This window comes from Marmota monax, unplaced genomic scaffold (genome assembly GCF_021218885.2).
Source record: "Marmota monax isolate L192 unplaced genomic scaffold, Marmota_monax_Labrador192_F-V1.1 WCK01_AAM20220418_F8-fsc00185, whole genome shotgun sequence".
NCBI classification, from domain to species: domain Eukaryota; kingdom Metazoa; phylum Chordata; class Mammalia; order Rodentia; family Sciuridae; genus Marmota; species Marmota monax.
In genome coordinates, this window is record NW_026693278.1 from 1,229,291 (window position 1) to 1,256,632 (window position 27,342).

A 27,342-nucleotide genomic window follows, 5' to 3' on the forward strand; every position below is an offset into this window, starting at 1 on the left:
GCTCTTTTGCCATCGAGCCCAGAGTAGGGGGTCTCCGCCCTCTAGGGGTAGACCCCTCTAACCTGGTTGTCGGGGACAGCTCGTATGTCACTGCACTTTGGGTAGGGGGACTCCCCCTTGGAGGGGGGACACCACTCTAAACTGGGTATCGGGGCCAGCTCGTATGTCACGTGACCCAGGGTCGGGGGAATCCACCCTCTAGAGGGGAGACCCCCCTCTAACCTGGGGGTCGGGGGCAGCTCCCACAAGATGCAGGGTAGAGGGGACTCCCCCCTCTATTGGGGAGACCTATCGTATGCCACCGCACCCAGGGTAGAGGGGACTCGGCTCTCTAGTGGGGAGATCCCTCTAACCTGGGGGTCAGGGGCAGCTCTCACCACACCCCGGCAAGGGGAGACACCGCCATCTAGTGGGGAGACACCTCTTACTTGGGTGTAGGGAGCAGCTCCCACCGCACCCAGGGTAGGGGAAACTCCCTCCCTCTGGTGAGGAGACCCCTCTAACCTCTGTGTCCGGAGCAGCTTGTTTGCCATCGAACCCAGGGTAGGGGGTCTCCGCCTTCTAGCGTGGAGATCCCTCTAATCTCGGTGTCAGGGGCACCTCCTATGCCATCACACCCAGGGTAGGGGGGACTCCCCCCTTGAGGGAGGACACCCCTCTCACCTATGTGTCGTGGGCAGCATGTGTGCCACCGCACCCAGGGTAGGGGGGACTCGTCCCTCTAGGGAGGAGGCCCCTCTAACCTGGGTGTTGGGGGCAGCTCGTATACCATCGCACCCAGGGTAGAGGGGACTCCCCACTCGAGGGGGAAGGCCCCTCTAACCTGGGTAGGGGCAGCTGGTGTGCCATCGCACACAGGGTAAGGGGGACTCCATGCTTCAGGGGGGAGGTCCCTCTAACCTAGGTGTCTCGGGGATCTTCCCAGTGAACCCAGGGTAGAAGGGACTCTCCCCTCCAGGAGAAAGTTCCCTGTAACCTGGGTGTCAGGGGGAGCTTCCCACCGCACCTAGGGTAGAGGGGACTCCCCCCCTCCAGGTGGGAGGTCCTTCTAAACTGGGTGTGTGTGTGTGTGGGGGGGAGCTCTGTGCACCTCTGACCTGTCCCTGCTGCCCCACCATCCCCAGCCCTGATCTTGCTCCTCCACTCCCTCCAGCTGGCGACTTCCCAGGGTAGAGGGGACTCACCCCCTCCAGGGGGGAGGTTCCTCTAACCTGGGTGTCGGGGGCGATCTCCCCACCGCATCCAGGGTAGAGGGGACTCCCCCCTCCAGGGAGGAGGTCCCTCTAACCTGCTTGTAGGTCCTCCTAGCTGTCAGGTTTCCTTGTGAGTCCTCGGGAAAAGTATTCTTCCCTCTTTGAGCCTCAGTTTCTGGGGGTAACTAAAAGTTCTCAGCTGGCAGGAGAAAAGCAAGAATTTGTCTTTGTTAATATAATTATGCTCCCCGTCCCTACCTATTGGCAATATATATTCACCTTTAGAGCCCGGATGATCACAGAAGCCCGGTGCCTCTTGAGTGCTGGGCAAGGTCTCTAGCACTGAGCCACATCCCAGCCCCTTCCTTGGACGTGGTGGACTTTGTTTTTTGGCTCGGCTGCACTGTCCACCTGGCTCCGCCCCCCGCACTGTTCACCTGGCTCCGCCCCCCGCACTGTCCACCTGGCTCCTCCCTTCGCACTGTCCACCTGGCTCCTCCCTCCGCACTGTCCACCTGGCTCCGCCCCTCCACGGCTGCACCGCCTCCGGTTGCCACGCAGCAGACTGAGCTTCCGGCCCTGGAATCTTCAGGAGACGCACTCAAACACACCCAAACCACGGCTCCCCAAAAAGCAAAACCTCAAGGATGTGGAATTTCACTTTCCAGCCGATTCGTTCATTGCCAGGGTTCTTGCGAGGTGCGCGCCATCCGCTCCCCATCCCAGCCTCAGGTCCATCCCCTCCTCCCAGGTCCTACCATCTTCCCTGCAGCCCTGGCCCCTACCGAGTGCCAGCCACGGTGCCGGGTCCTGGGGTAACCTGGGGGGAAAAACATGGACTGTGCCCTCGAGGCTGAACTGTCCCTGCTGCCCCAGCACCCCCAACCCTGCTCTTGCTCCTTCACTCCCTCCAGCTGGCGACTTCCCAGCAATTCTTCAAGCTCATGCCGTCACCTTTGCCAAGAGGACTTCCCTGGTGCACAGGAGGGGACAGGCGCCCTCTTTTCATTCCCATAAGCACCTGCGGAAAACGGCTGCGACCCTTGCCTTTCTGGGTTTTCATCTCTCTTCGCCCGTGTCTTCCTGGGCGTGGCACATGGTACATTCAGTGAATGCTAAGTGAACAGAGCTTTGTGACCAACAAAAGCAGGAAGGATGCCAAAGGTAGCACTCAGGAGAGGTTCTGATCTGGAGATTCTTGCTCACAAAGCTCTAGCATCTCACAGATGGTTGGTTCTGTCTTGCCTGAAACCATCTCCTTGGCAATCAGTTCAGCCTCTCCTGCCAGGGGACGTCTGGTCCCTCTAGGAGTCGCTTGTCTTCTCTACCCTAGGTTACACCTGTCCTTCGTGGGCCGGCTTTACTGGTGTCTGCACCTAAGTTCATACAGTGTCCTAGATAGGATTACACTGCTCTGGCCCTAAACTCTTATTCCTTAGTGAGTTCTTCTCTTTCTCATGCTGTTTCCCAACTGCATTCTAGTCTTCTCTGATCTGGACCCTGGGATCAAATATGCTTGGATTTATATTTCTAGCCATGAGACCTGGACAACTTATCTTTTTACATTTCTTCAAGTGTAAAATGGGAAACTAATTATGGTCCTAACCTCAGAACAGGGTTATATGGGACAAAGCATGTAGGATGCTAAGTCTGTTGTGCCACTTGCATGTGTAGAATATGCATGCTGTCTTATAAGTTGTCCCCTATGTCTCATATGTCAATTACTGGACATCTCCATATAATTATTAATTATTTAGCTTGCTTTTTCCCTTCAACTTTTAAAACTTTGTGGGGGGGTGGGTAGAAAAAGGAAAGACAGTAGAATGAATTGGACATAACTTTCCTATGTTCACACATGAATACATGACAGTGAAACTCCACATCATGTACAACCACAAGAATGGAATCCTCATTGGAATGGGTTGTACTCCAGGTATGTATAGTATGTCAAAATCCACTCTACTGTCATGTATATCTAAAAAGAACAAATTTTCAAACAAGGACCTCAAGAAAAAGAAAACTCTTTTTCTTAGTCAACTAAAAATAATTATGCTAATTGTCTTGAAAGGAAATTTGTAAAAGAATAATAAAAAAATCCATTTATTTGTGGGAAGTGAAAGTCTCTATAATAAATCTTCCTAAATTCTTTCTCTCTCCCTAAAGAAAACTATTATTAGGGTTGGGGTTGTGGCTCAAATGGTAGAGTGCTTGCCTAGCATGAGCAAGGCACAGGGTTTGATTCTCAGCACCACATCTAAATAAATAAATAAGTCCATTAACAACTAATTTGAAAAAGATATTTTAAAAAATTATCATTTGATATTTATCTTTCCAGATATGCATTTTCATGCATTTGCATTGTGCATGGCACATAAACCCAGAGATTTTTAAAAAATCATAAATGAGTTCATACACTATACTAGTTTGTTTTTCCATTTGTATAACACAATACCTGAGGCTGGATACTTTATAAAGAAAAGACTTTTATTTTTATTCTTTTGTGATGCTGGGGATGGAACCCAGGAGCTTGTGAATGCTAGGCAAGTGCTCTGCCACTGAGTTACAACTCTAACCTCCCAAAGAGGTTTATTTAGCTTACAGTTTTGGAGGGTGAAAGTCCAAGACCGGGTGGCCCCCTTCTATGTGGTCTCTGATGAGGGCCACTTTGGCTGTGTCCCAGCATGGCAGATGGCATCATGAGGGGGAGATCACACAGTGGGACAGGAAGCCAGGGACCAGGGAGCAGCCAGTCTTATTCATTTTATAACAATGCACCCTGGTCCCCTGTTGTTCCTGTTGTTAAGCAATGTGCTTTTTAAAAAGCCCTCTTGAAGTGTACAATTTGGTGAGGTTTTTATATATTTTGTGTAACCAGGCCCATTCTCTAATTTCAGAACATTTTAACCCCCTACCCAACAAAGAAACACTGCCTGTGGTCACTCCTCATCCCCCAACCCAGCCCCTGACAACCGGTGACCCACAGCACCCTCTGTGGATCACCTGTGCCACGCCCTGAGGTCTTGTACCTTCCTCCTCTGCTTACCATAGTGTTTTCCAGATCCATCCCTGCTGTGATACGCACCAATACTTCATTACCTTTGTTTCATTCAAAGCTTTAAATGGACCTGGTGCAGAGCCACACGCCTGTAATTCCAGCAACTCAGGAAGCTGAAGCAGGAGGATCACAAGTTCAAAGCCAGCCCCAGCAACTTAGGCCCTCAAAATAAAATTAAAAACAGGGCTGGGAAGAGGTAGAGTCAGAGGTAGTTCAGATGGTAGAGTCTGCCTGGGTTAAACCCCTCGCAACACACACACACACACACACACACACAAACACATGATTAAGTTGTAGTAAAACTACAAAGCACCGAATTCAACTGTTTTTAAGTGTGTGGTTCAATAAAGTGTGCAATGGACCCAGAAGCTCTTTGTCTTGCAGCTCTGAACCCTTTTGAATAACTCCCCACTTCTCCCCCGTGGCCCCATTGGACTTTCTGTTTCTATTAATTTGAGTACTTTAGATACTTCATGTAAGTGGGGTCTTACTCACTTGTCTTTTGGCAGGTGGGCATCTCACTTAGCCTAATGGCCTCCTGGTGTGGCCATGGGGTGGCACGGGACAGGGCTCCTTCCCTCTGTCCTGTCTGTGTTGGCCACTCTCATCTACTCATCTGTCAACGGGTGACTGGGTCGCTCCCACCTCTTGGTTACCATGAAGGACCATGGGTACCCGAATGAGCCTTTGGGATCCTGCTCAAAGTTCTCTTGAATATGTCCTGAAGTAGGCTCCTGGGTGGAGGCGGCTGGGCTAGTTGGCTGAGGAACAGCCACACTGTCTCCATGGTAGCTGCCCCTCCCATAGGCCCACCCCAGGGTGCAGGACCCCCATTTCCCTACACCCTGGACCCCAGGTTTCTTACTTTCTTTTGCTGCTGCTTATTTTTTGAGTGAGTGTCTTCACGGCCCGAGGTGCTTCTCACCTGGTTTTGAGCTGCGTTTCCGTGATGCTGGGTGATATTGAGCTTCTTGGGTTTGGTTCTTTGGCCTTATTAGAGTAACTGGCTTCAAGTGGAGTAAATCCGACATCTGGGCTTCCTCAGAGACAGTTTATATCTGTTGGATTTTCCTGTGTATGATCCCTACTTTCTTGGTTTTTTTTTTTTCATATCTCCTAATATTTTTTTAAGTAGACATTTTTAATAATGATGATGATGGTGATGATGATGATGTAACAACTCTGGCCATCAGGTTCCCGCCACTCCCAGGGGCTTGTTGCTTTTGCTATAGAGTTGTTTGGTGACTGTTCTAAACTAGTTCAGTAGTCTATGCTGTCTGTCACGGTGGCCGTAGAGGTCTGTCCTCCATCAGCTTACACAGAACAGAGAAATGAGCCCTTGGAGTGGGGAGAACCCATTGCCAGAAGGGTCCACCTTCCTGTTTCTTTGTGCATCCCCTATTTTTTCGGAATACCCATCCCATCTCCCGCCCCACAAGCCAGCAAGCAAGCAGCTCTGGGAAGACACCTGCTGGGTGGCCTCTAACTCCTGTAATTCTGGAGACAGTGTCAGATCCCATAGGTTGGGGGCTCAGTCCTCAAGACTGTCCCTCTGCTTCTGATGCCAATGGCATGCCCCAGGTTGCTGTCCCAGGGCTTCTGACCATGTGGCCGTCAGTGGAGCTTCCTTCCCACAGCTCCCTCCTTGGGTGCCCTGGGTTTGCTAGAGTGGCTCACGGACCTTGGAGAAGAGTTTCGTTAAATGTTACAGTTTATGAGAGAGGAGATTTTGCAAAGGATACCAGCAAACACCAGAAGAAGAGATGCACGGGGCGAGGCTTGTGGGGCGGGGTGCCAAGCTGCCACCCTCTGGGCATGCCATCCTGCAGGAACCCTGGGCTCAGCTACCACCTGCTCTCTGAACCCTGTCCCTTCTGGTTTGTTACGGAGGCTTCATTACATAAGCTTACATTCCATAATGATTAGATAAATCATCAGCCACGGGTGATCTACGCCCCTCTCCCTTCCCTGGGGAGCTGGGGATGAAGGTCCCCATGACTCTGACCCTGACTTGGTCTTCCCAGGGACAACCCCCATCCTGAAGCTCCCTAGGGGCAGCCATCCATCAGACAACTCGGTAACATCAAAAAAAAAAAAAAAAAAAAAAACGAAACAAAACACTTGTCACTCTGGATACCCAAAGGATTTTAGGATTTGTATGCCAGGAAATGGGACGAAGACCAAATATATATTTCACAATATCACAAAGACACATTCTCAAAACAGGTATAATTGGGTAAAAGGCAAGCACTGTGAAATTTCAGTAAGTCCTGCCAATGGCCCCCTCAAAAGACTTCATTCCTCAGCTGTGTGAGCTGGGTCTCTCCCCACATCCTGGACATGTCCTTGAAATTGCTCCAACTTGAAACTGATTACATGGTAGAAATGATAATGTTTTGGAGATATTGTGTTAAACAAAAAAATTATTAAAATTAATTGCAATCTCGGCAATTCAGGAGGCTGAGGCAGGAGGATTACACGTTGGAGGTTAGCCTGGGCAATTTAGCAAGACCCTGCCTCAAAATTTAAAAATTTTATAAAGGACTCGACATATAGCCCAATGGTAGAGCACTTGCCTAGCAGGCATGAGGCTCAGGTTCAATTGCCGGTACAGTAAAATAATTAAAATAAAATCAATTATAGCTGTTTCTTTTCACTTTCCAGTGTTGCTACTAAATTTTTAATTTTTATAATTTTTCACTTAGCAGTGCTAGGGCTTAGACCCAGGGGCTCATGCAAGCACTGTACTGGTGAGCTACTCTGCCTACTGGGGATATTAATATCTGATTTTACACTGAAGAGAACTTTCTTTGCCTGTATATAAGCAAGTGTTCCCTCTGCTAAACTTATTCCATCTGTCGACTATTTTGGACCTCTTTTTCCTTATTGTACAATGGAACATCTACATGTATAACTCATATGAATTCCAATGTATTCACCTTGGGCTGGAGGGAGAGACAGGGAGGAGAGAAACAGTGTAAGTAGCTTGGGAACTGCACTTAACCATGACCTTTCACACTGACATTCGGCCCAGGCTTATGCGAAAGACATGGTGCAGTGTTAGTCTGGGGTTCCTGTGAGCCCCTTGACCATGACTTTACATTCCACTGGCTGTAAAGAGAATGAAGACGCTGTACCTCACTGAAGCATCTCCTCCCCTTCTCCCAGAACCCCTCCTCCCACCACAAAACATGCAAATACTCCCCCATCAACATTCCTGTGTGTGCAGCGACTAGCAACCCCTATTCAGTTCATCTGAGAGCAAAACAGATTAACATGCAAAAAATTTGTATTTCTGTACCTGTGACATTTGTTCTTCTAGGACTTTGATCCAACTCATGGAGTTGGGTTGGTACCCTCTTATTATCTAATCTTTTTGCTTACTTACCTTGAACTATTGGACAAATGTTAATTACAGCAAATCCTTGGCAATTCAAACTAGTTGGGAAGTCAAAATGAATTCTGGGTTGGTGTTTTCTCATAAATATAGTTTCTTAATATCCGGAGTATGTAGAAAATTCTAGTAAGCTCATTGCATTTTGATAAGCAGAGATGGAGTCTTTTAATTAAGTGACCAATATATATAATTAATATTAGCTGTGTACAAGACACTTAACTGCTATGGGACTTGAATATTGGTCTCCTCAACTGATTAACAAGGTCTCTGAGAGGATAGGCATATCACTGTCGCTAGTCACAGAGGATATGTTTTGCTTTTGTTTTTTCTGCCTCTAATTCTCTCCACCCTGGCAGGTGCACATTCATTTTCCTTTGGACAGCAACCCCTTCTCACACCCTATGGAGCCTGGGGTGGGCGAGGACACAGGCAGGTCAGAATTATCACCTGGCCACAGGGCGCAGCCTGGATGAGTGGCAGGACGTCACTGTATTTCTTCTAGGGCTGTGGGGAGGGAGAAGCCTTCCTTCCCTGGGGTTGCTAATGGGAATGCACACAGGCTGGAAGCTATCGGTGGCTCCATTGCCTTTTGCTGTAAAACAAATTGCCACAACCTTGCATAAAACAACACAGATTTATTATTTCATAATTTCTGTGGATTAAGTAGTTTGGGCATGACAGAGCTGGGCCCCCTATGAACCCAGGGTCTCTCCAGAGGCTGCCATCAAGGTGTGGGCCCAGGCTGAGGGTTCATTTCAGTTGAGCTGGGACAGGGTCTGTCAGGTGTCTGAGCAGGTGTCTGAGCCAGTTAATGCAGCAGCCCAAAGAGTTAGCATTCACCACTGTGATGGGGGACAGGCTACAGGTGGAAAGCCCTGGGTGCTGAGTCAGAAAGGAGCCAAGTGTCCGCAGGGTTGGCCCCACCCACCCCGGCAGGAGTCCTTGGCAGAGTGTTCAAAGGATCCCTGCCCAGTGTTCAAAGGATCCCTGCTCAAGTCTCAGGTCAACAGACCCCAGAATGAAGGGCCTGGGCTAGGAACATGAGTATGGGTGAGGGCATTACCAGATATGGGGCCTGAATCTTTGACTTTAAGCCCCCCCCACAGGCTGCAAGGCATCAGGCTGGTGTGGGAGGGGACCCTGTGGGACCCGCTAGTGAAGCCCCTGTGATTGCCTGTAGTTAGAAAAATCTCAGAATTTTGCTTGTTTGTTGTTTTGTTTCATGGTACCAGGGATTGAACCCAGGGACACTCGACCACTGAGCTACATCCCCAGTCCTTTTTATTTTGAAACACGGTCTAAGTTGCCCAGGCTGGCATTGATCATGGGATCCTCCTGCCTAGGCCTCCTGAGTAGCTGGGATTACAGGTGTGTGTCACCACCCAGGGCCTCATAGGCTTTTAACCAGGATCTGATCTCTATTCACCTGAAGGCTTGACTGGGGAAGGATCCACCTCCAAGCTCTCGGGATGGTTGTTGGCAGGGTTGGGCCTTTTTACAGGTGGGCCTCTGCCACATGTCAGCTGGCACCCTGAAAGTCAGCAAGCCTGCAAGCTGAAAAGTCAACAGAGAGCATGCACTGCAAGATGGAAGTCCCTGTGTCACACGACCCCATCTGAAGTGACATCCCATTAACGGGTCATATGTTTTTGGTTAGAAGCAAGTTATTCAAGGAGAGGGGATCACTCAGGGCTGTGAATACCAGGACATGGGAATCACCAGGGCCATCTTGGAATATGCCTATCACAATGGCTCTCTGGACACATAAAAACAGAGTTTGGCCAGGCACGGTGGCACATGCCTATAGTCCTAGTAGTTCAGGAGTCTGACGCAGGAGGATCGCAAGTTCAAGGCCAGTCTCAACAACTTTGCAAGGCCCTAAGCAATTTAGTGAGACCCTGTATCAAAAAAAAAAAAAAAGTCTGGGGACATAACTCAATGGTTAAGTGCCCCTGGGTTCAATCTCCCATATCCTCACCCCCAGTAAGAAGGAATGTCTATTTGAGGTTGAAACTAAAGGTAAAGCAGGGGAGCAGGCAGATATTTGTGGAATCAGTTAAGCACCTGGATCCAGACCACCCACTGTGTGCCAACCCAAGAACAAATGTCTTCTCTTCTTGAAAAACATCAGTTCGAACTGGGCTTATATCAATTGCAACTGAAATAATCCTGATTATTATAAAAAAATAATTTGGTCAGATTCTTTGGGTTTCAAGAAAGAGAGATGTGTCTAGGTGACCCTAAGAGCAAGGTGCCGGCCTGGCCCCTGTCTGGAGGCTGCTGTGCAGTGGGTCGGTTCTGCAGGTCAGGGGTGCAGCACCTCTCCGCGTGTTTCCATCTCTCGCTGAGCACTTGGTCTCTTTCCCCCCTGCCAAGCAGGCTGTTTCTCCTCCCCGCCATCAAACCTTCCACCCTCACTTCCTGCTGCCTCTGATCTTTTGTCTGCACAAGGCATTTTAAAATTTTAAATTATTATTCTTCAGTATTAGGATTTGAACCCAGGGCCTCACACCTGCTGGGCCAGGGTTCTACCTTTGAGCTACATCACTGGCCCTTTTTATTTTGAGACAGGTCTTGCTGGCCTCAAACCTGTGATCCTCTTGTCTCAGCCTCCTGAGTAGCTGGGATTACATGTCACTCTGTCCAGCTGCACAAGGCTTGTGATGGCCCTTCTGTGCCCTCTGCATCATCCTCTTTCTGCAGGAGTTCCTACTGTGCACTCCTACCTGTGACTCCTTCTAGACTAGTGATGGTTCAAGAGGTTGATACCTCACAGGTGGCTTAGCAAGCCCATGAATTGGCTGTCAGGGACCTCAGGGGACAGGCCTTGGTATGCATTCTGTGGATTGTCTAAGACACAAGGCAAAGTCATTTTGCAGATCCATGGTAAAGATTCTATTTTGAGTGATCACTCATTTGACATTACTAATGTCTGAATGAATGAGCCCACAGTGTTTTGTGATTTGAGAGGCCTGGTTTCCTTTTTGATGGGTGGTCCCCTGTTTTAAGCAAGGGCTCTTCCTATAAGTGAAGAACATTCGACTCAAACAGATACAAGCCTGACATGGAATTTGTTGGCTCCAAGTGTCTGAAAAGTTCAAGGGCAGACTTGCTCCATGCTTGGCTCGACACAGGGTCAAACAGTGCCACTGTTATCGGGTCTCTCTGTCTTCATCTCCAATGTTTTTCTCAGTGTTGGCTCCATTCCTGGGCAGCCTCTCCTGTGCCAAGGGCAAGGCTGACCAGCAGCTCCATGTGGACACCCTCTCTCCTCAGCAACACTGATTAGAAGAGAAAGTCCCTCTTTCCAGGGGTTCCAACCAAGGCTATGAGTTAGAATTGATATTGAAGTCTGAACCCTAGAGCCTCAGAATGTGCCTGGATTTGAAGACAGGGCTTTTAAAGAGGTAATAAAGGCAAAGAAAGGGGCTACTGGTGCACCCTAATCCAATACGACCATGTCCATACAAGAAGAGGAAATGAGGCTGGGCACAATGACACAGACCTGTAATCCAAGTGAATCTGGAGACTGAGGCAGGAAGTTCACAAGTTCAAAGTCAGCCTGGACAACTTAGTAAGACTGTTGCAAAATAAAAAAGTTTTAAAAGGGCTGGGGATGTTGCTCAGAGGTAGAGCACTCCTGGGTTCAATCCCCAGTACCATCAAAAGAAAGAAAGAGAGAGGAAAAAAAGAAGAACAAAGACAGAGAGAGAAAGGACCATGTAAAGGCACCAGAGGATGACAGACATCTGTAACCCAAGGAGAGAGGTCTTAAAAAAACCAACCCTGGGCTGGGGTTGGGGCTCAGTAGTAGAGCATTTGTGTGGCACATGTGAGGCACTGGGTTCAATCTTAAGCAGCACATAAAAAAATAAATAAGAATAAAGTTAAAACAAAACCAAACCAACTCTGCTGACACTTCAACTTTAAACTTATAGGCTCCAGGACTGTGAGAAAGTAACTTTTGCTGTTTAGGCCTGCCACTCTAGGGAACTTTGTTATAGCAGCTAAAGGAGACTAATACAGTCCCAGGACCCAGTCTCATTGGCCTAACTAAGTTTAGCCTTATATCCCTCAGCCAATCACTGAAGCCAGAGGCGTGCAATGCTTTGATTGGGTGGTCTGAATCACATGACCATGCCTACCCACATGAACTGAGAGTGACAGAGGAGGTGCTACTAATTGAAGAAGGAAATGGAGGCTGTTACCAATAACAATGGTGTCTACATCTGTTCCTCTTCCATGCTCACCTTCCTTTCTCTGCAGGGATGCTCTGTTCGTGGGGGAAATCCTGCCTGCAAATATGTTTGCCTATGGCTTTTAATATTTGACTATTTTTATTGAAGTGAGTTTTACCTAATATCAATTTAGGCATTTAATTCAGTGGCATTTGGTACATTCACAATGCTATGTGACCACCGCCTAGATCATGTTCTAAAAATTCTTTGTCACCCCAAAAAGAAGCCCTATACCCACCTGTCCTCACTCACCCCCTATTTACCTGTTGTCCCAGCTCCTGACAACCACTAATTTGCTCTTTGTCTCCAGGGACTGACCTATTCTGGATATTTTATAGACATGGAATCTCATCGTCTGTGACCTTTTGTGTCTGGTTTCTTTCTCTTAGCACTGTGTCTTCGAGCTTCATCCTCACGGTGGCATCTCTCATGCTTCATTCCTTTTCATGAAAAATATTCCATAATAAGGACTGGGGCTGTGGCTCAGTGGTAGAGTGCTCACCTAGCACTTGCAGGGCCCTAGGTTCGATCCTCAGCACACATAAAAATAAATGAATAGAATAAAGGTATTGTGTCCAACTACAACTAAAATAAATGAATAAATATTTTTTAAAAATTCCATAATATTTATGAATTAGAATTTGCTTGTTTTCATATTTTACAATTTTAACTGTGGTAAAACAGACATAACATCATATGGACCTTCTTCACCATTTTTCATTCAGTAGTGTTAATTGTATTCTTATTGTTGCACAACCAATCTTCAGAACCTTTTCATCATGCCAAATTTGAAACTCTATACCCATTAAAGACTTTCTGTCAGGGCTGAGGATATAGCTTAGTTGGTAGAGTGCTTGCCTTGCATGCACAAGGCCCTGGGTTCAATCCCTAGCATCACCAAAAAAAAAAAAAAAAAAAATCTCAATGTCCAAATATTTGTCCTTTTATGACTGGCCTATTTCACTTAGCACAACTTCATCGAAGGTCACTCATTCTCCAGCATGCACCAAATCTCCCTTCCTTTTTAACACTGGAAACTGTTTGGCTGTGTGTACATCACACTTTATCCATTCCTTCTCCAGCGGCATGTCCACGGATGTTACTTCCACTCTTGGTATTTTGCATATTGGTGCGATGAACATGGTGATGCAGGTATTTCTTTGCACTCTGTTTCTAATTCTTTTGAATAAACCATATGTAGAATTGCTGGATCATATGGTTATTCTATTTTTAATGTTTTGCAGAACTAGAATTTGCCAGCTTTTTAAATTAATTTTCTGGCTCTTTTTTTTTTTTGTGGTGTTTTTGTTTTTTTTGTTTTTTGGTGGTGTTGGGGATTGAACCCAGGGCCTTGTGCATGTGAGGCAAGAACTCTACCAACTGAGTTATGTCCCCAGCCCCAATTTTCTGGCTAACTCTTTTCAAGAAATATTTCATGTAGAAGATGCCAATGAGAATGTCAAGTGTGTGTGTGTGTTTTTTTTTTTTTTTTAAGGTTTGAAATTCTCAAAGAGAGAAACAAAAATCTCAATGTAAGCCAGGTGCAGTGGTGCATGCCTATAATCCCAGCAGTTTGGGAGGCTGAGGCAGGAGGATTGTGGGTCAAAGCCAGCCTCAGCAACAGTGAGGTGCTAAACAACTCAGTGAGACCCTGCCTCTGAATAAAATTCAAATAAGGCTGGGAGGTGGCTCAGTGGTGGAGTGCCCCTGAGTTCAATCCCTGGTAACCTCCCGGCCCCAAAAAAATCTCAATATAAAAAAATCCCAAGAAATGGGATCCCAGGGACCAGGTAGAGGTTCATTTCCAGAATGATGCCTCAGCCCAGATTTTTGGCCAGCAGCCGGTTTCTCTGTCCCCTGAAGGCACCATTCCAAGCCACTGATAGAACCTCAATGGCAGTTTCTGAATTCAAGCTGTGGCTATAGGATGGAGCATTACTTTTGTTCAATTCTCCTGTACTGAACACTGTCCCTAGGAGAAACACAAGAGTGAAACTGGAATGAAGCCATTCCACAGAGAACCACATCAGTGGACTTCCTGCCCTCGATCCACAAACAAAAACAACCTGTGGTTTTATGGTTCACTCATTTGGGTAGACCTGCAGTAGTCTCCTGAGACTCCCAGCCTTGACAGGCAGGCGGACAGACAGCAGCCTAGAAAGGCAAACAGACACTAGATGGATACTAATAAATGCCAAATTTCTAAATGTTCAACATCTCTAGCCATTAGAGAGAAATGCACATCAAAATTACTCTAAGATTTCATCTCACTCCAGTAAGAATGGCAGCTATCAAGAATACAAGCAACAATAAGTGTTGGCGAGGATGTGGGGGAAAAGGCACACTCATACACTGCTGGTGGGACTGCAATTTGGTGCAACCACTCTGGAAAGCAGTATGGAGACTCCTCAGAAAACTTGGAATAGAACCACCATTTGATCCAGTTATCCCACTCCTCAGTCTATACCCAGAGGACTTAAAAACAGCATACTACAGGGACACAGACACATCAATGTTTATAGCTGCACAACTCACAATAGCCAAACTGTGGAACCAACCTAGATGCCCTTCAACAGATGAATGGATAAAGATACTGTGGTATATACACACAATGGAATATTACTCAGCAATAAAAGAGAATAAAATTATGGCATTTGCACATAAATGGAGTTGGAGAATACCATGCTAATCAAAGTAAGCCAATCCCCCTAAACCCAAGACTGAATGTTTTTATGATAAGAGGATCCTAATTTAATGGGAGGGGGCATGGGATGAGTGGGGGAACTTTGCAATGGGCAAAGGGAAGGAAGAGGAGGGGAGGGGGCCTGGGGGTAGGAAAGATGGTGTAGTGAAACTGACATCATTACTCTAGGTACATGTATGATTGCATGAATGGTGTGAATCAACTTTGTGTACAACCAGAGAAGTGAAAAATTGTGCTCCATTTGTGTACAATGAATCAAAGAGCACTCTGCTGTCATGCATAACTGATTAGAACAAATAAATTTTAAAAAATTTCAAATGCCAAATTTCTTTCTCTTTTCATTCCTTTTTTTTTTATTATTGCTTTCCCCACCTCCTTTAATACATGGATCTTCAATGTGGTCACGAGCACTTTTTATTGCTTTTATTTTAAGATGGGTTTCCTTAAGTTGCTGAGGCTGGCCTTGAACTTGTGATCCTCCTGCCTCAGCCTCCTGAGTTTCTGGGATCACAGGTGTGCACCAGATATTTGTCATAGTAAGGGAAGATGACCAGACCCACACCATCCGGGAACCGTGTTCTGAGTAAGCAGCAAGCGTCGAGTGTGTGCTCCATGCCAGGAGCTCCCAAACTCCCCCAGGGCTGCATATGTACTGGACTTCAGGGCATCTCTTGGTTTCTGGATACAGATGACTTTCTGTAGACATTTGTGGCCACATCTGGCTCCTTTGCTCTGCCTGGGCAATGGTGCTCCTTCGGGTGCCCTGTACTGTCTTAACTCTGAGGATACCTTGGATCAGTCTCTGCTGAGAGGGGACCACATAGGGTCTCTCAGCTGGATTAAGGCCTTTGGCAGCTTCCTGAGCTGCCAAATGAAGGGGTAAACGAGAAACAGTCTCAACATCTAACAGCAAGTTCATGATTACATAATTCACGATATTGTCATGGTAAGCAATTGTTTAAAAATACATGTTTGAAGCGTATATTTTTGTATGAGCTTTCTGACACTATAACCAGTACCTGAGATAATCTACTTATAAAGAGAAAAATTTTGTTTGGGCTCCCAGTTTTGGAGGTTCCAGTCTGTGATCCATTGGCTGTGGGGCCCTATGACAGGCAGCATAGTGTGGTGGTAAGGACATGGCAGAACAAAACTGCTTGGGTCCTGCAACCCTCTTTTTGGGCATACCTGCCTACAAGGCCATACCTAATGTCCCTTCCACCTCCCGTTAATAAGCTAGGGACAGAGCCTGTAACACCTGCGCCTTGGTGGGACCCAAACCCCGGCCATTTACATAGCCAACATGAACATGTACATATTAGAACATATCCTATCCTCAAAAATTCAGCCAGAGACAATGCAGACTATATATGTATTTTCATGTGGATCATATATTATACCTGTATTATAAAAACATAAAAATACAACTTTAAGGAAACAGAAACAATAAAAAATGAAGAAGGGGGTCTCACTGCACTAAAGGTGTCATCAGGGCTGCGTTCCTTCTGGAGGCTCTGGGGAGAATCCACTTCCCTTCCTTTTCCTGCTTCCCAGGCTCAGGGTCCCCTCGGTCTAAGGCAGCAAGGGCTGGGCCAGTCTTCCTCATAAGGCCTCACTCTGGTTCTGACAACCCTGCCTTGCTCTTCCCTGTTTCAGGCCCTCTTGATGGTGTTGGGCACACCCGCATAGTCCAGCATAATGGCCCTATTTTAAGGCCATGAGGTTAGCAATCTTAAATCCAGATGCAGCCGTAATTTCTCTTGCCTTATCGTCACTGACGCTGGGCATTAGGACGTGGGCAAAGGGAGAAGCCATTCTTCTGCCAAACACCCTCCCCTAAGGTTTCACAGGAACTGGGTGATGATTTGGAATCTGAACTCATTTCCATACCTGTGGCTTTAGATTATGCTACGTGGCAGATTGTGTAACACAGACATTTTAAAACTTTTTGTCGTTTAAAAAAGGTTAGTCAGGCACGCCTGTAATCCCAGCGGCTCGGGGAGGCTGAGATAGGAGGATCGTGAGCTCAAAACTTTAGCAACCTCCAGATGCTAAGCAACTCAGTGAGACCCTGTCTCTAAATAAAATACAAAGTAGGGCTGGGGATGTGGTTCAGTGGTTGAGTGCCCCTGAGTTCAATTCCTGCTTCCAAACAAAAAATAAAAAATAAAAATAGTTAAAGAACACTTCCTTCCCTGTCCCCTCAGCCATATTCAGCCTTGTCTGCCAGTTGGCCCACACCCAACACTCTTGGAGTGTCACTCTTGGTCCTAGAGAAGCTGATGATGAGATGGGATTAGATGTACAAGGAATTTATTGGGGGAAATGGCTGTGAGGGAACTGGGAAGGGGAAGGGGAGGCTGGGAGAGACAGCTGACCTAAATACTTGAGGCATCTAAGCCTGCAGGGCAGGTTCATAGAAAGCAGACTAGTTTGTTCTGACAGCAGAGGAAGCCCATGCATCCTGGAGCAATGTCTGCCTTAATTTCCCTGCCCAGGCCTGGTCCTAAAAGCAACTGGGACCCCGGTCAATTTCCTCCCCAGCTATCAGAGATCTGAGTGGCATATTCTCATGGTTGCCTCTGGGTCTTCTAGGTAATTTGCCATGTAACACCTGCACTAGGGGAGAGCTTCCTAGAGGCCAGAGACTACACCTGACTCTCCTCTAGCTAGAGCAGTGAGAGACACCTTCTACAGCCAGACAGGATCTCATGCTGCTTTCTCACTTCTGTGTCTCTCTCCAAGGTTCAGTTTATTTATCTGTGAAGTGGGAATAATGTCAGGGTTGGTGTAAGGATAAAAATGAGAGGCTGAATGTCAGGGCCTGGCACATTGCAGTGGTAATGATCAGGAAACTGAACTGGGGGCGCTGGTTTGCACATCTCTAGATTCTGTCCATGCCGCGCATTAAGTAGTGCTCATTATATTCAGTAAAAAGAAAGCAGTTGGTGGTCACAGAATCCACAAAAATAGGATTGTCAGCAAAAGAGGACTTTATGCTTTAAAAATTCACTTCTCAAAAAAAAAAATGAAAAAAGAAAAATTTCTCAGGAAACTTGTGAGGTTCAAGTGGGGATGGTGCATGAGCTATCCGTGCAAATGCATTTGTGGAGAAAATGGCCAAATGTTTACTCAGGATTTCTCACTAGGCAATTACCACCAGGCGAGAGCACCCATTAGTGAAATATTCTGGCTCGTTTTAAGAAGTGCAAGAGAAAAGCAAGGCCTTACTATTTCTCAATTGAGGATATGGGGCAAAGATTTGTGCAAAAAAATTACAACAAAAATAAAAACAACACAGACGAGCTCATGTGCATTTCCTGAAACAATGGCCTTGCAGACCTAGCTACAGTACTGCAAAACCCGGCTGCTGCTGGTAGCAGGTTGCTTTGACCCGGGAGCGTGAGTCGCCCCGCGCTTCAGGGTTCGACCAATCGGAGGGCAGAGTGGACGGGGCCTCACCGATGATTGGAGGGGCGGGGCGGGGCTGCACCCGCGTGCGTGCGCTCCCGTGATCGTTGGGCCCACGCCGCCGCCTCGGTCCAGTTCGCTCGGACTCGGCGCCGTGTGTCCGCCCGTGGCCTCCAGCCGCCCTCCCGGCCGAACCGCCTGCCCTTCCTCGCCATGCCGGCAGACCTCAGCAAGTGGAACGGGCCACTGAGCCTGCAGGAGGTGGAGGAGCAGCCTCAGCACCCACTGCGGGTCGTGTACGCAGGGGCGGAGGTGGACGAGCTGGGCAAAGTGCTGACGCCGACCCAGGTGCCTGTGGGCGTGCGCGGCCGGGGCCTATGCCGGGATCGGGTGGGAGCCGGTGAGACGCGGGCGCGGAGGCCGCTCCAGCCTGCGTGCGCAGCGTCCCCGGGATCGGGGTCGCTGTGCCCACGCCACAGGCCTGGGGGCCACCCCGAGGACCCGGCCAGTGGTGGGTGGAGATCGACCTGCTGGAGAAATCCAGCTCGTTTCCCGGGACATCAAGGCCCAGGAGGGGCCTAGGACAAGCAATGCCTTCCCCGGGCAGGGTCGGGGACGGGGTCGCAGTCAGGACGGGGTGGGCCCTGACCGCCTGGACGCCCCCAGAGCCTCCCCCGAGTCTCCGTGCTTAAGGCCGCAGTTTGGAGAGCCGAGGCCGCACCCGGGAGTTTTGTGACGCATTATGTAACTGGTGACGAGTGCCGCCCGGCGGTTTCTCCTTTGTTTTAGCCGTCTAGAGCGTGCATCTCCCCCGAAGGGGTGCGCTCTGCAGCCCGGAGGCTTGAGAGCAGCCGCCTCGTATTACGGTTTTGCTTTTGGACTCTTGACTCCAGGACTAAGGCTGCTGCAAAAAGTGGAGAAACTGGTATTCTCGACACCATTGCTCGTTGCTGGTCATTAAGTCTCTGGCAAGAAGCGAATAAGTTGCCCAGACCATTCACTGTTTTGGATAATCACAGAAACTGCGCAGCTAGGCAGCAGTGCCAGCCTCCCCCCCCCCCCCCCCCCCCCGACTTCCTGTCCACCTCTCAGCCACATTTCTCTGCGCTTTTAAATGTTGAGTTGATGCCGACTTCACTTTGGCAGGCTCCAGTGACTGCCTGGTCACCAATCCAGAGACATTGTCATTCCAGACAGTGTAAAGTTTTAGTTATGAGAAGAAGACGGTATCCTGTTTAATCTAGACCCCACCACTTAGGATATACTAGCTCCATGGTGGTGTTGAAAATAAAATTATAATATAAACATTTTTGTTTCTGACTCCTACTTTGGTTTTACCTTTGAGGAGCCTGAGGTCAAAGAAAGTGAGTTGTTTTCTTCAGTTTTTCTGACTTTTGAACTCCAAACTATTCCTCCCTACAGGTTAAGAACAGACCCACCAACATTACATGGGATGGTCTTGATCCAGAGAAACTCTACACCTTGGTCCTGACAGACCCAGATGCTCCCAGCAGGCAGTCTCCCAAATACAGGCAGGTTGGGGAAAGAGGGGGGAGGGTGGGTTGTGGAGACCTGACCTACCTAGTATAAGTCTCTTGTCGCATGTGAAGAAGTAGACCTAGGGTAGGATGTTAGTGTGGTGTTTAAGCGGAGTATGCATTTCCTGCCCCTTTGCTCTCCAGTCTTAAATTAAAACCAATAGCAAAATCCACCTACCTGCAGCCTGTTTTTGTACGGCACCATGAATTTAGATTGGCTTTTGCGTTTTTAGATGGATAAGAAAAAAAGAATGATAATACCTTGTAAGATATAAAATTATATGAAATGCAAAGGTCAGTGTCCATAAATAAGAGTTTTTACTGGAACACAGCCATGATACCTTATATATCTGTCCTCTGTGGCTAATTTCCAGCCACAGTGGCAGTGTTGAGTTGTTGCTACACAGACAGTATGGCCTGCAAAGCTGCAAGCATTGACTCTCTAGTCTTTTACAGAAAAAGCTTTTTGATCCCTGCCCTAGAGAATCTTAGGGCAGAGAAGGGATTGGGTCCTCTCTCTGCAGATCTAGAACAAGCTTTGCACTGGCGGGGCCTGCAGTGTTCATCTCTGTCTCCTGGCGTTTGGTATGTGCTAGATGTTCAGCTGCCAGTGTGCAGTGACTGCCAACCCCTGTGGTGCTGACGGTCCTGTGTTCTTCCGCGCAGGGAATGGCACCATTTTCTGGTGGTCAACATGAAGGGCAACGACATCAGCAGTGGTACCGTCCTCTCCGATTATGTGGGCTCCGGGCCTCCTAGTGGCACAGGTCAGTAAAGGCTGCTTTTGGGGAGGCAAGAAGGGAGGCTAGGTGCACAGCAGGGTTGGCCAAAGTGCTGCCACTTTGAGTCTGGTTTTTCAGGCTGTGTTCTTTTTATTTACGAGAGTCCTTACCCTTCTGGAAACAGAAGGCTGCTTGCTTCTCTGCCTTCCAGAGTTTGCTCAGACCTGCAGGAGTGAGGGGCTAGAACTTTGGATTCTGTTCAGATGGGTTCTCAGTGTAGAGGTCTGCTTTTTGGGCTCTGGGCCTTTAATAAGCAGGGAAGCCAGGGATCAGGGAGTAATGTTTTAGATGCTTTCTGGGTGGCTACACACGGGTAGAACACAGATAAGCCACGTTTTTTTTCTGTGTGCAGTTTTTCCCATGTGATGTTTCAATTTCTAATTCCTGTAAAAAGTCTCAAGTGATCCTAGTTTTCAAATTAATTAGAAAAAATTTGCCTTATCTATCACTGGAGGTCCTTCCAAAAATCTGGTTTGGTATCTTGGAAAGATGTAGAAGACCACAGCAGAACTACACTGGAGATCTACGCATGCATTGTGCAGTGTCCTGTTCTGTGTGTAAGCATGTGTGGTGAGAGACTCCTGCATCAAAGCTCTCCAGCTAGATAAGAGCTCCGTAACCCACAGGGGGTTGCTGTTGCCTTGGTTCATTACAAGATGTCCCCATTTGTAGTGGTGGGTGAAGCATGGCAGAATACCAGCTTTTGCACACATTGTTCTGCTTTGAGTTAGTACAAAGTGTTATAAGGAAGTACCTGGTGAGTGAGGACTGCTGGTCATGGGCTCATGTTTTACTTTTAGACCTAAAAGCTTCCAGATGGCTTTAACCCCCTCATGCATTCCTAATAGAGAGGGTAAAGGGACAGATTTCCTAGAGCTCTATTAAGTTCTCTAGGGCAGTTATTAAATTAACCAGTTTAATTACGGGGAGAATACACATGAGAATAAAGCAATTCTCTTGAGCAGGAGCTGTGTTCTCATTAAAAAAAAAAAAAGGCTTCAGTCACTCTCTTTTCAGATTCTTTTAGTAAGTTTTAACTACCATATAATAAACACATAGATTGTAAGGTTTCAGGCAACAGATTTGACTGATGCATACACATAGAAACACTTCGGAAAGATATAGGTCATTTCCATCACCCTAGAAGGTTCCTCTTTTACTTACATTCCCTGAGAGCCAACCAATTTTCTGACCCCTTTTCTCCACAGAGTATCTTGCTACCTCATAGAGATGGAGTCTCAGGGTGCATTTATTGGCGACAGGTCTCTTTCATTCAAGATCATGTCTAAGGTTCTTCTAGGCTGTTGCTTGTAGGAGTAGTTCATTCCATTTGGTTTCTAAGTAGCATCTCCTAGTTCCAAGACTAGGAGCCGTACTCCTGCTGGGCGTTCAGGTTTCTCCAGCATTTGGATTTTATGAATAAGTGGCTCTGTACATTCCTGTGGACAGTTCCTCTTGGAGCTGCCCCAAGAGTTCTCCAGAACAGCTGACAGTTTTACATTCTAACCAGAATACATGATGTAAGATCCCCTAGCCCCATACTGAGATTAGGTGCTGTGGTTGGTATATGTGAAGTGGTAGCATTTGCGGTGACCTGGTCCCTGATCTGGCGGCTGATGTTGAGCCTATCTCCTTATTGACCATGCTTTTTTGTAATTTGCTTTTTAAATGTTTTATGTTTTAAACTATACTAAAAACATAACATAAAACTTACTACTTGGATACTTCAGTAGTGCTAACTGTTCACATTGTTGGGAAACCTACCTGGAAATTTCCATCTCCCCAAATGGAAAGGAAACCCTGCTCACTGAGCGAGAGCTCCGCAGTTCCCTCTCCCGCTGTCCCTGGGAGTCACTATTCCACTTTCTGTGCATGCTTTTGATTCTTTAGATACCTCATGTGGAATCATATATTATTTCTTTTTTTATGACTGGCTTATTTCACTTAGCATGATCTCTTCAGGGTTCATCCATGTTGTAATGCGTCAAAATCTTCATTTTATTGCTGAATAATATTTCACTGTATGGATATAGTACATTCTGTTTATCCATTTCTCCATCGCTAAAAATTTGGATTGCTTCCAGCTCTCAGCTGTTGTGAATGGTACATGGATGTGTGCATACTTAAATAACTTTTAAAAATATTTTTTTTTAGTTGTAGGTGGACACAATACCTTTATTTTATTTGTTTTTATTTTTATGTGGTGCTGGGGATTGAACCCAGTGCCTCACACATGCTAGGCAAGCGCTCTACCACTGAGCCACAACCCTGTTAAATAACTTTTTAACAAGTTCATGGTACTCATTTCTGTCTAGTACTTAAGTGGAGTTACTTAATTTACAGTTAATAAGGTGCTTCCCCTCCTTCAAAATGGGAATTGAACCTTGGGGTCTGTACTGCTGGATTACATTTCCAGCCCTTTTTATTTTATTTTGATACAGAATCTTGCTAAGTTGCCAAGGCCGCCCTTCAACTTTCAATCTCCTCCTGCCTGTGCCTCACACGCAGCAGGGATTTCAGGTGTGTGCCGCCACACCTGGCTTGCTGATTCTAAAACATTTTTTGCTGTTTAGTTGGTAAAAGTGGGTTTGGGTCATTTCAAAGCAGATCTCTCATCTTCCAATAGATAAGTCTGGAGGTAGAACCATAATGTTCTCTGGTACCTTGGAGGCCTGAGTGTGGTGTGACGGCCCTAGCCCCAGCCCCTGACTGGCTGTTTCCTTCATCTATTTCTCTCTCTCTTTTTTCCTCTTTTTAGCATTTCTATGTGCCAGGCATTTTAGGGTAATTTAGGGAGATGAGAAGCAACAGAACGAATACCACCACTTAATAGAGCTATTATTTCTAACAGGGAAATTAGGTTACAAAGTTAGTGTTTTACTTAGATTTTAGGTTCCGATGTTACTGTGGTGGAAGAAGGATGGGCGTCCTGATGGGGTGTTGGGAGGGACTTGAGGTGGCCGAAGTGTGGCGTGGGCTGGATTGAGCAGCAGGGGGGTTGGAGGCAAGGCTCAAGGGATGGGCCAAGGCTGGAGCCTGCAGGTCCCCAGTGGCTCGAATGAAGGGTTTGTTCCCTGGGTGAGGGGCTTGACCCGTCCTGCCTCTCTGGGCTCAGTGTCCTGGTGAATAGGGTGGTGCGGTCCCTTTGAGTTGAAATGTCGTGTGGAAATGGGTGAGGTCCACCCCAGGTGTCCACCTTCCCTCTGCCTCTCCCTCTAGGCCTCCACCGCTATGTCTGGCTGGTGTACGAGCAGGACAAGCCGCTGAAGTGTGACGAGCCCATTCTCAGCAATCGCTCTGGAGACAACCGTGGCAAGTTCAAGGTGTCGGCCTTCCGCAAGAAGTACAAGCTGGGGTCCCCAGTGGCCGGCACGTGCTACCAGGCTGAGTGGGACGACTATGTGCCCAAACTGTACGAGCAGCTGTCTGGGAAGTAGGGGAAGCTCCGCGAGGCAGTGGCCCTGGCCTGGGCGGTGTTCTCTAGTGAAGTGACACATGGAGGGCTCCTCCCACTCCCTGGGCACAGGGCAGGGCTGCGCTTTAGGTGGTCAGGGAGACTTCTCCTGTTGCCTGTTCTTTATGATTTTAGATAGTCACATCCCAGTTTATGCTTTGATCTAATTTGAACTTCTTGTTGGGGGATATTTTGGTACTGCGAGGGGGTCAATGCATTGTTAGTCAAAGAATAACAACCTAGGTAAAAATACTACAGGAACCAAGTGTCAGTTAATCTTTAAGGAAAGCTTAAAAAAGCAGATGATTTGCTGCCTTTACCTTTGTGATTCTGAGTCCAGATTGTGAACGATGACACCTCTGAGATGTGTCTTTACAGTGCAGTCTCTGGCCAAGACAGAGGCTGGCGTCTCAGCTGCACCCCAGCACGGACTCAGGTACCGCAGGAGGTGTGAGCGCCCTGCTCTGGCTCCTTCAAAGAACAAAGCTGGATAAAGCAAGAGGGGGAGGGTGGCAGCGGTGCTGGGTGGCAGTGCTGGGCCCCAGCTGTTGGGGGTCCTGAAATCTGAGCCGATCACATGTCACTGGTTAAGAGCGATCTGGAGTTGCTTAATGTTGTGTTAATTCTGCTGTTCGCTTATTGTTGAATAAAAATAAAAGCACGGGATGATTCAGACCTCCAGGTATTTTGCCTTATTGGGCATGCGTTTTCTAAATGGGGGATGTCAAGAGACAGCCTCTGCGGGCCCTGAGTGCCAGTAGCTCTCGGGATTTAGTCTGTGGGCCACAGAGAGGGTCTCCTTGCTCCAGAATGGCCTCTACAGGTGCCGGTGATCCACAGTGCGAGCGACCTCCGGTCCTCAGTCGGCCTCCCCTCCCCTCACAGGGTTGTTGAATAACAAAACAATCCTTTGTTGAGAAGAAGGTGTGATGGATGGAATTAATATGTGTAAGTGGTGAACTAACTACCTGCCTGCCAGAGGGACAGAGTGCAAAAGGCTTGTCCCCCATTTCCACAGGGCTGTTTCTGGTATGTGTTTACCCAGAGTGTGACCACGAGGTTTAATAAAGACGGGCGTCTATTACAGGGCGCCCTTATCAGCCCTGCCAGAGCCCAGCATTTCTAAGGGACCTTGGGACGGCTCATTCTGACCTCATGGCAGAACGTAATGTGCAACACCATGGCCACCACTCGGAGCCCTGAATAAAACATGCACACAGGAATCCAGGTCTCGGCAGCAGGGTTGGTTTTCTCCAGTATGGACCAGCAGCACGTGGCCTGAATCTGTCCTTAGATGGGTGCCAAGTCCATCGGCCTCTGCCTACTGAAAACCCTTTGGCAATCTGCAGGTGCTCTGAGGATGGAGTCCAGATCCTGTGGGTGACCTATAAGCGTCGTTTGGCCTGACCCCATTTGTCTCCACCTCTCGTAATTTCTGTTCCCGTTAAACTCCCTTGCATGTGCTGGCTGCTCGGGGCTGGACTTTACAGTGCAGCTGTTGGTCCTCTTTCCCTCTGACAGTAATACTAACTGGGCTTTTCTAAGGAGGCTAAATATGCCTCTGTGTCTAATTTTCGATTTAATATTTCTCTCTATTACACTAGACCCTTTCCTTCACAAGGGTCGTTGAGAAGGTCCTGCTCAACGACCCCAGCCCTTGACACGCCTCACATAAACTGAAACCTCGTGGATCACTGAATTGACTGTAAAGGTGATTTTTTTTTTGTTGGGGGGGGGGTGGCATTGGGGATTGAACCTAGGGCCTCACACATGCTGAGCAGGTACGAGACAGGGTCTCACTGAGTTGCTTAGTGCCTCACTGTTGCCGAGATTGGCTTTGAACTTATGATCCTCCTGTCTCAGGTTCCCAAACTGCAGGGATTACAGGTGTGTGCCACTGTGCCCTTTTAGTTTTTGACATAGGGTATCACCAAGTTGCTGAGGCTGGTCTTAAAGTTGCAGACCTCTGTCTGTCAGCCTCCTTGAGTAGCTGGGATTACAGGAAGGGACTTCTCTATAACACACATTATACTTTAAAAGTTCCTTCTTTCCTCTCGTGGATTCACACCACACATGAGAGCCCCCTAAAGCCCATCATCAGCTCCCTGGTTCTGATGGCTATGAACATGAAAAAGCCGCTCTCATTCCTGGGTTCTTGGTCTGGTGGTCCCTCCATTTGGGGCTTCCCATCTTTTCCCCTTTTCCTCTCTATTTTTTTATTGTTTTGTGGTACTGAGGATTGAACCCAGGGATGCTTTAGCCGTCTGCAGTCTCTGGAACCATCCCTTATTTGCAGTTAAGTGATGGTGTCACTTGTCTCAGGGATCTCTGGCTGAAGCCTTTGTATAGGTTCAATGCTTTCTGGTGCCACATTCTGCAGCCAATCAGAATGCTTTTTCTGTTCATGTTGTCCACGTGAGCTGCCTCCCCAGCCACCTCCTCCCCACACTTTTTTTTTTTTTTTTTTGGTACTGAGGATTGAATCCAGGGGCGCTTAGCCATTGAGCCACATCCCCAGACTTTTTTTTAAGATTTTTTTTTTTTTTTTTTAGGGCTGGAGTTGTGGCTCAGCGGTAGAGCACTTGCCTAACATGAGTGAGGCCCTGGGTTCGATTCTTAGCACCACATATAAATAAATGAATGAAATAAAGGTCCATCAACATCTAAAAAAAAATTTAAAAAAAATTTTTTTTTAGTTGTAAGTGGATACAATACCTTTATTTATTTTTACTTATGTGGTGCTGAAGATCGAACCCAGTGTCTAATGCATGCTAGGCAAGTGCTCAACCACTGAGCTACCGCCCCAACCACCCCCACTTCTTTTGAGCCGGTCTTTCTAAATTGCACAGGCTGGCCTTGAACTTGTGATCCTTCTTCAGCCTCATGAATTGGGGCAGTGACAGGTGTGTGCCCCTGTGTCTGGCTCAAATTACTTCTTATTTTTCTTGTTCCTACTCCTGATCCCTCTTCCCCAAACCCACCTCTTTCTTTTTTTTTTTTTTTTAACCTTTATTTTGTTTATTTTTTTATGTGTGCTGAGGATTGAACCCAGTGCCTCACACATGCTGACGAGCACTCCACCCCTGAGCCACAACCCCAGCCCAAACATACCTTTTTCTTGAAGAAATTCAAATGGGTAAGAAAATTTCCAGTAATCTTAAGACCACATTTCATGAGTACCAATAGGACCATATCTGGGGTTCTACTTTGATAAGCTCACTTCTTAGCCTGTCAATAAGTAGAGTAGACATTTTTCAACTTTTATAGAAGTATAATGTTGGCACACTATCACACATAAGTGAAGGATTTCCCATCACCCCCGAAGTTAGTTTCCTAGTGTCTTCACATTTCCTCCCTCCTTCTACACCTACCCCTGATCACCTACTGTTTTGCTTTCTGTCACTATGTTTTCCATTTTCATATGTGTATGTGTGTGTGTATATATATGAGACATATGTAAACGAAGTCATGTAGTAGCAACCGTAGTCCCCTTATCTGTCAGGGATATGTTCCAAGAAACCCAGCCGAGGCTTTAAACCATGGGTAGTGCCAAACCCCACAAGTACTTTT

The 27,342-nt window shown here is 47.3% G+C and overlaps 1 protein-coding gene across 1 annotated transcript; it reads left to right on the forward strand.

Moving 5' to 3' along the window:
* Positions 1–18,093: 18,093 nt before the first annotated feature.
* Pebp1 (phosphatidylethanolamine binding protein 1) lies at positions 18,094–24,447 on the forward strand. The gene is made up of 4 exons (XM_046456516.2): positions 18,094–18,346; positions 19,421–19,530; positions 20,203–20,303; positions 23,538–24,447. The coding sequence occupies exons 1-4, from the start codon at positions 18,212–18,214 to the stop codon at positions 23,753–23,755; spliced, it is 564 nt and encodes a 187-aa protein (XP_046312472.1). The 5' UTR covers positions 18,094–18,211; the 3' UTR covers positions 23,756–24,447.
* Positions 24,448–27,342: the final 2,895 nt, after the last annotated feature.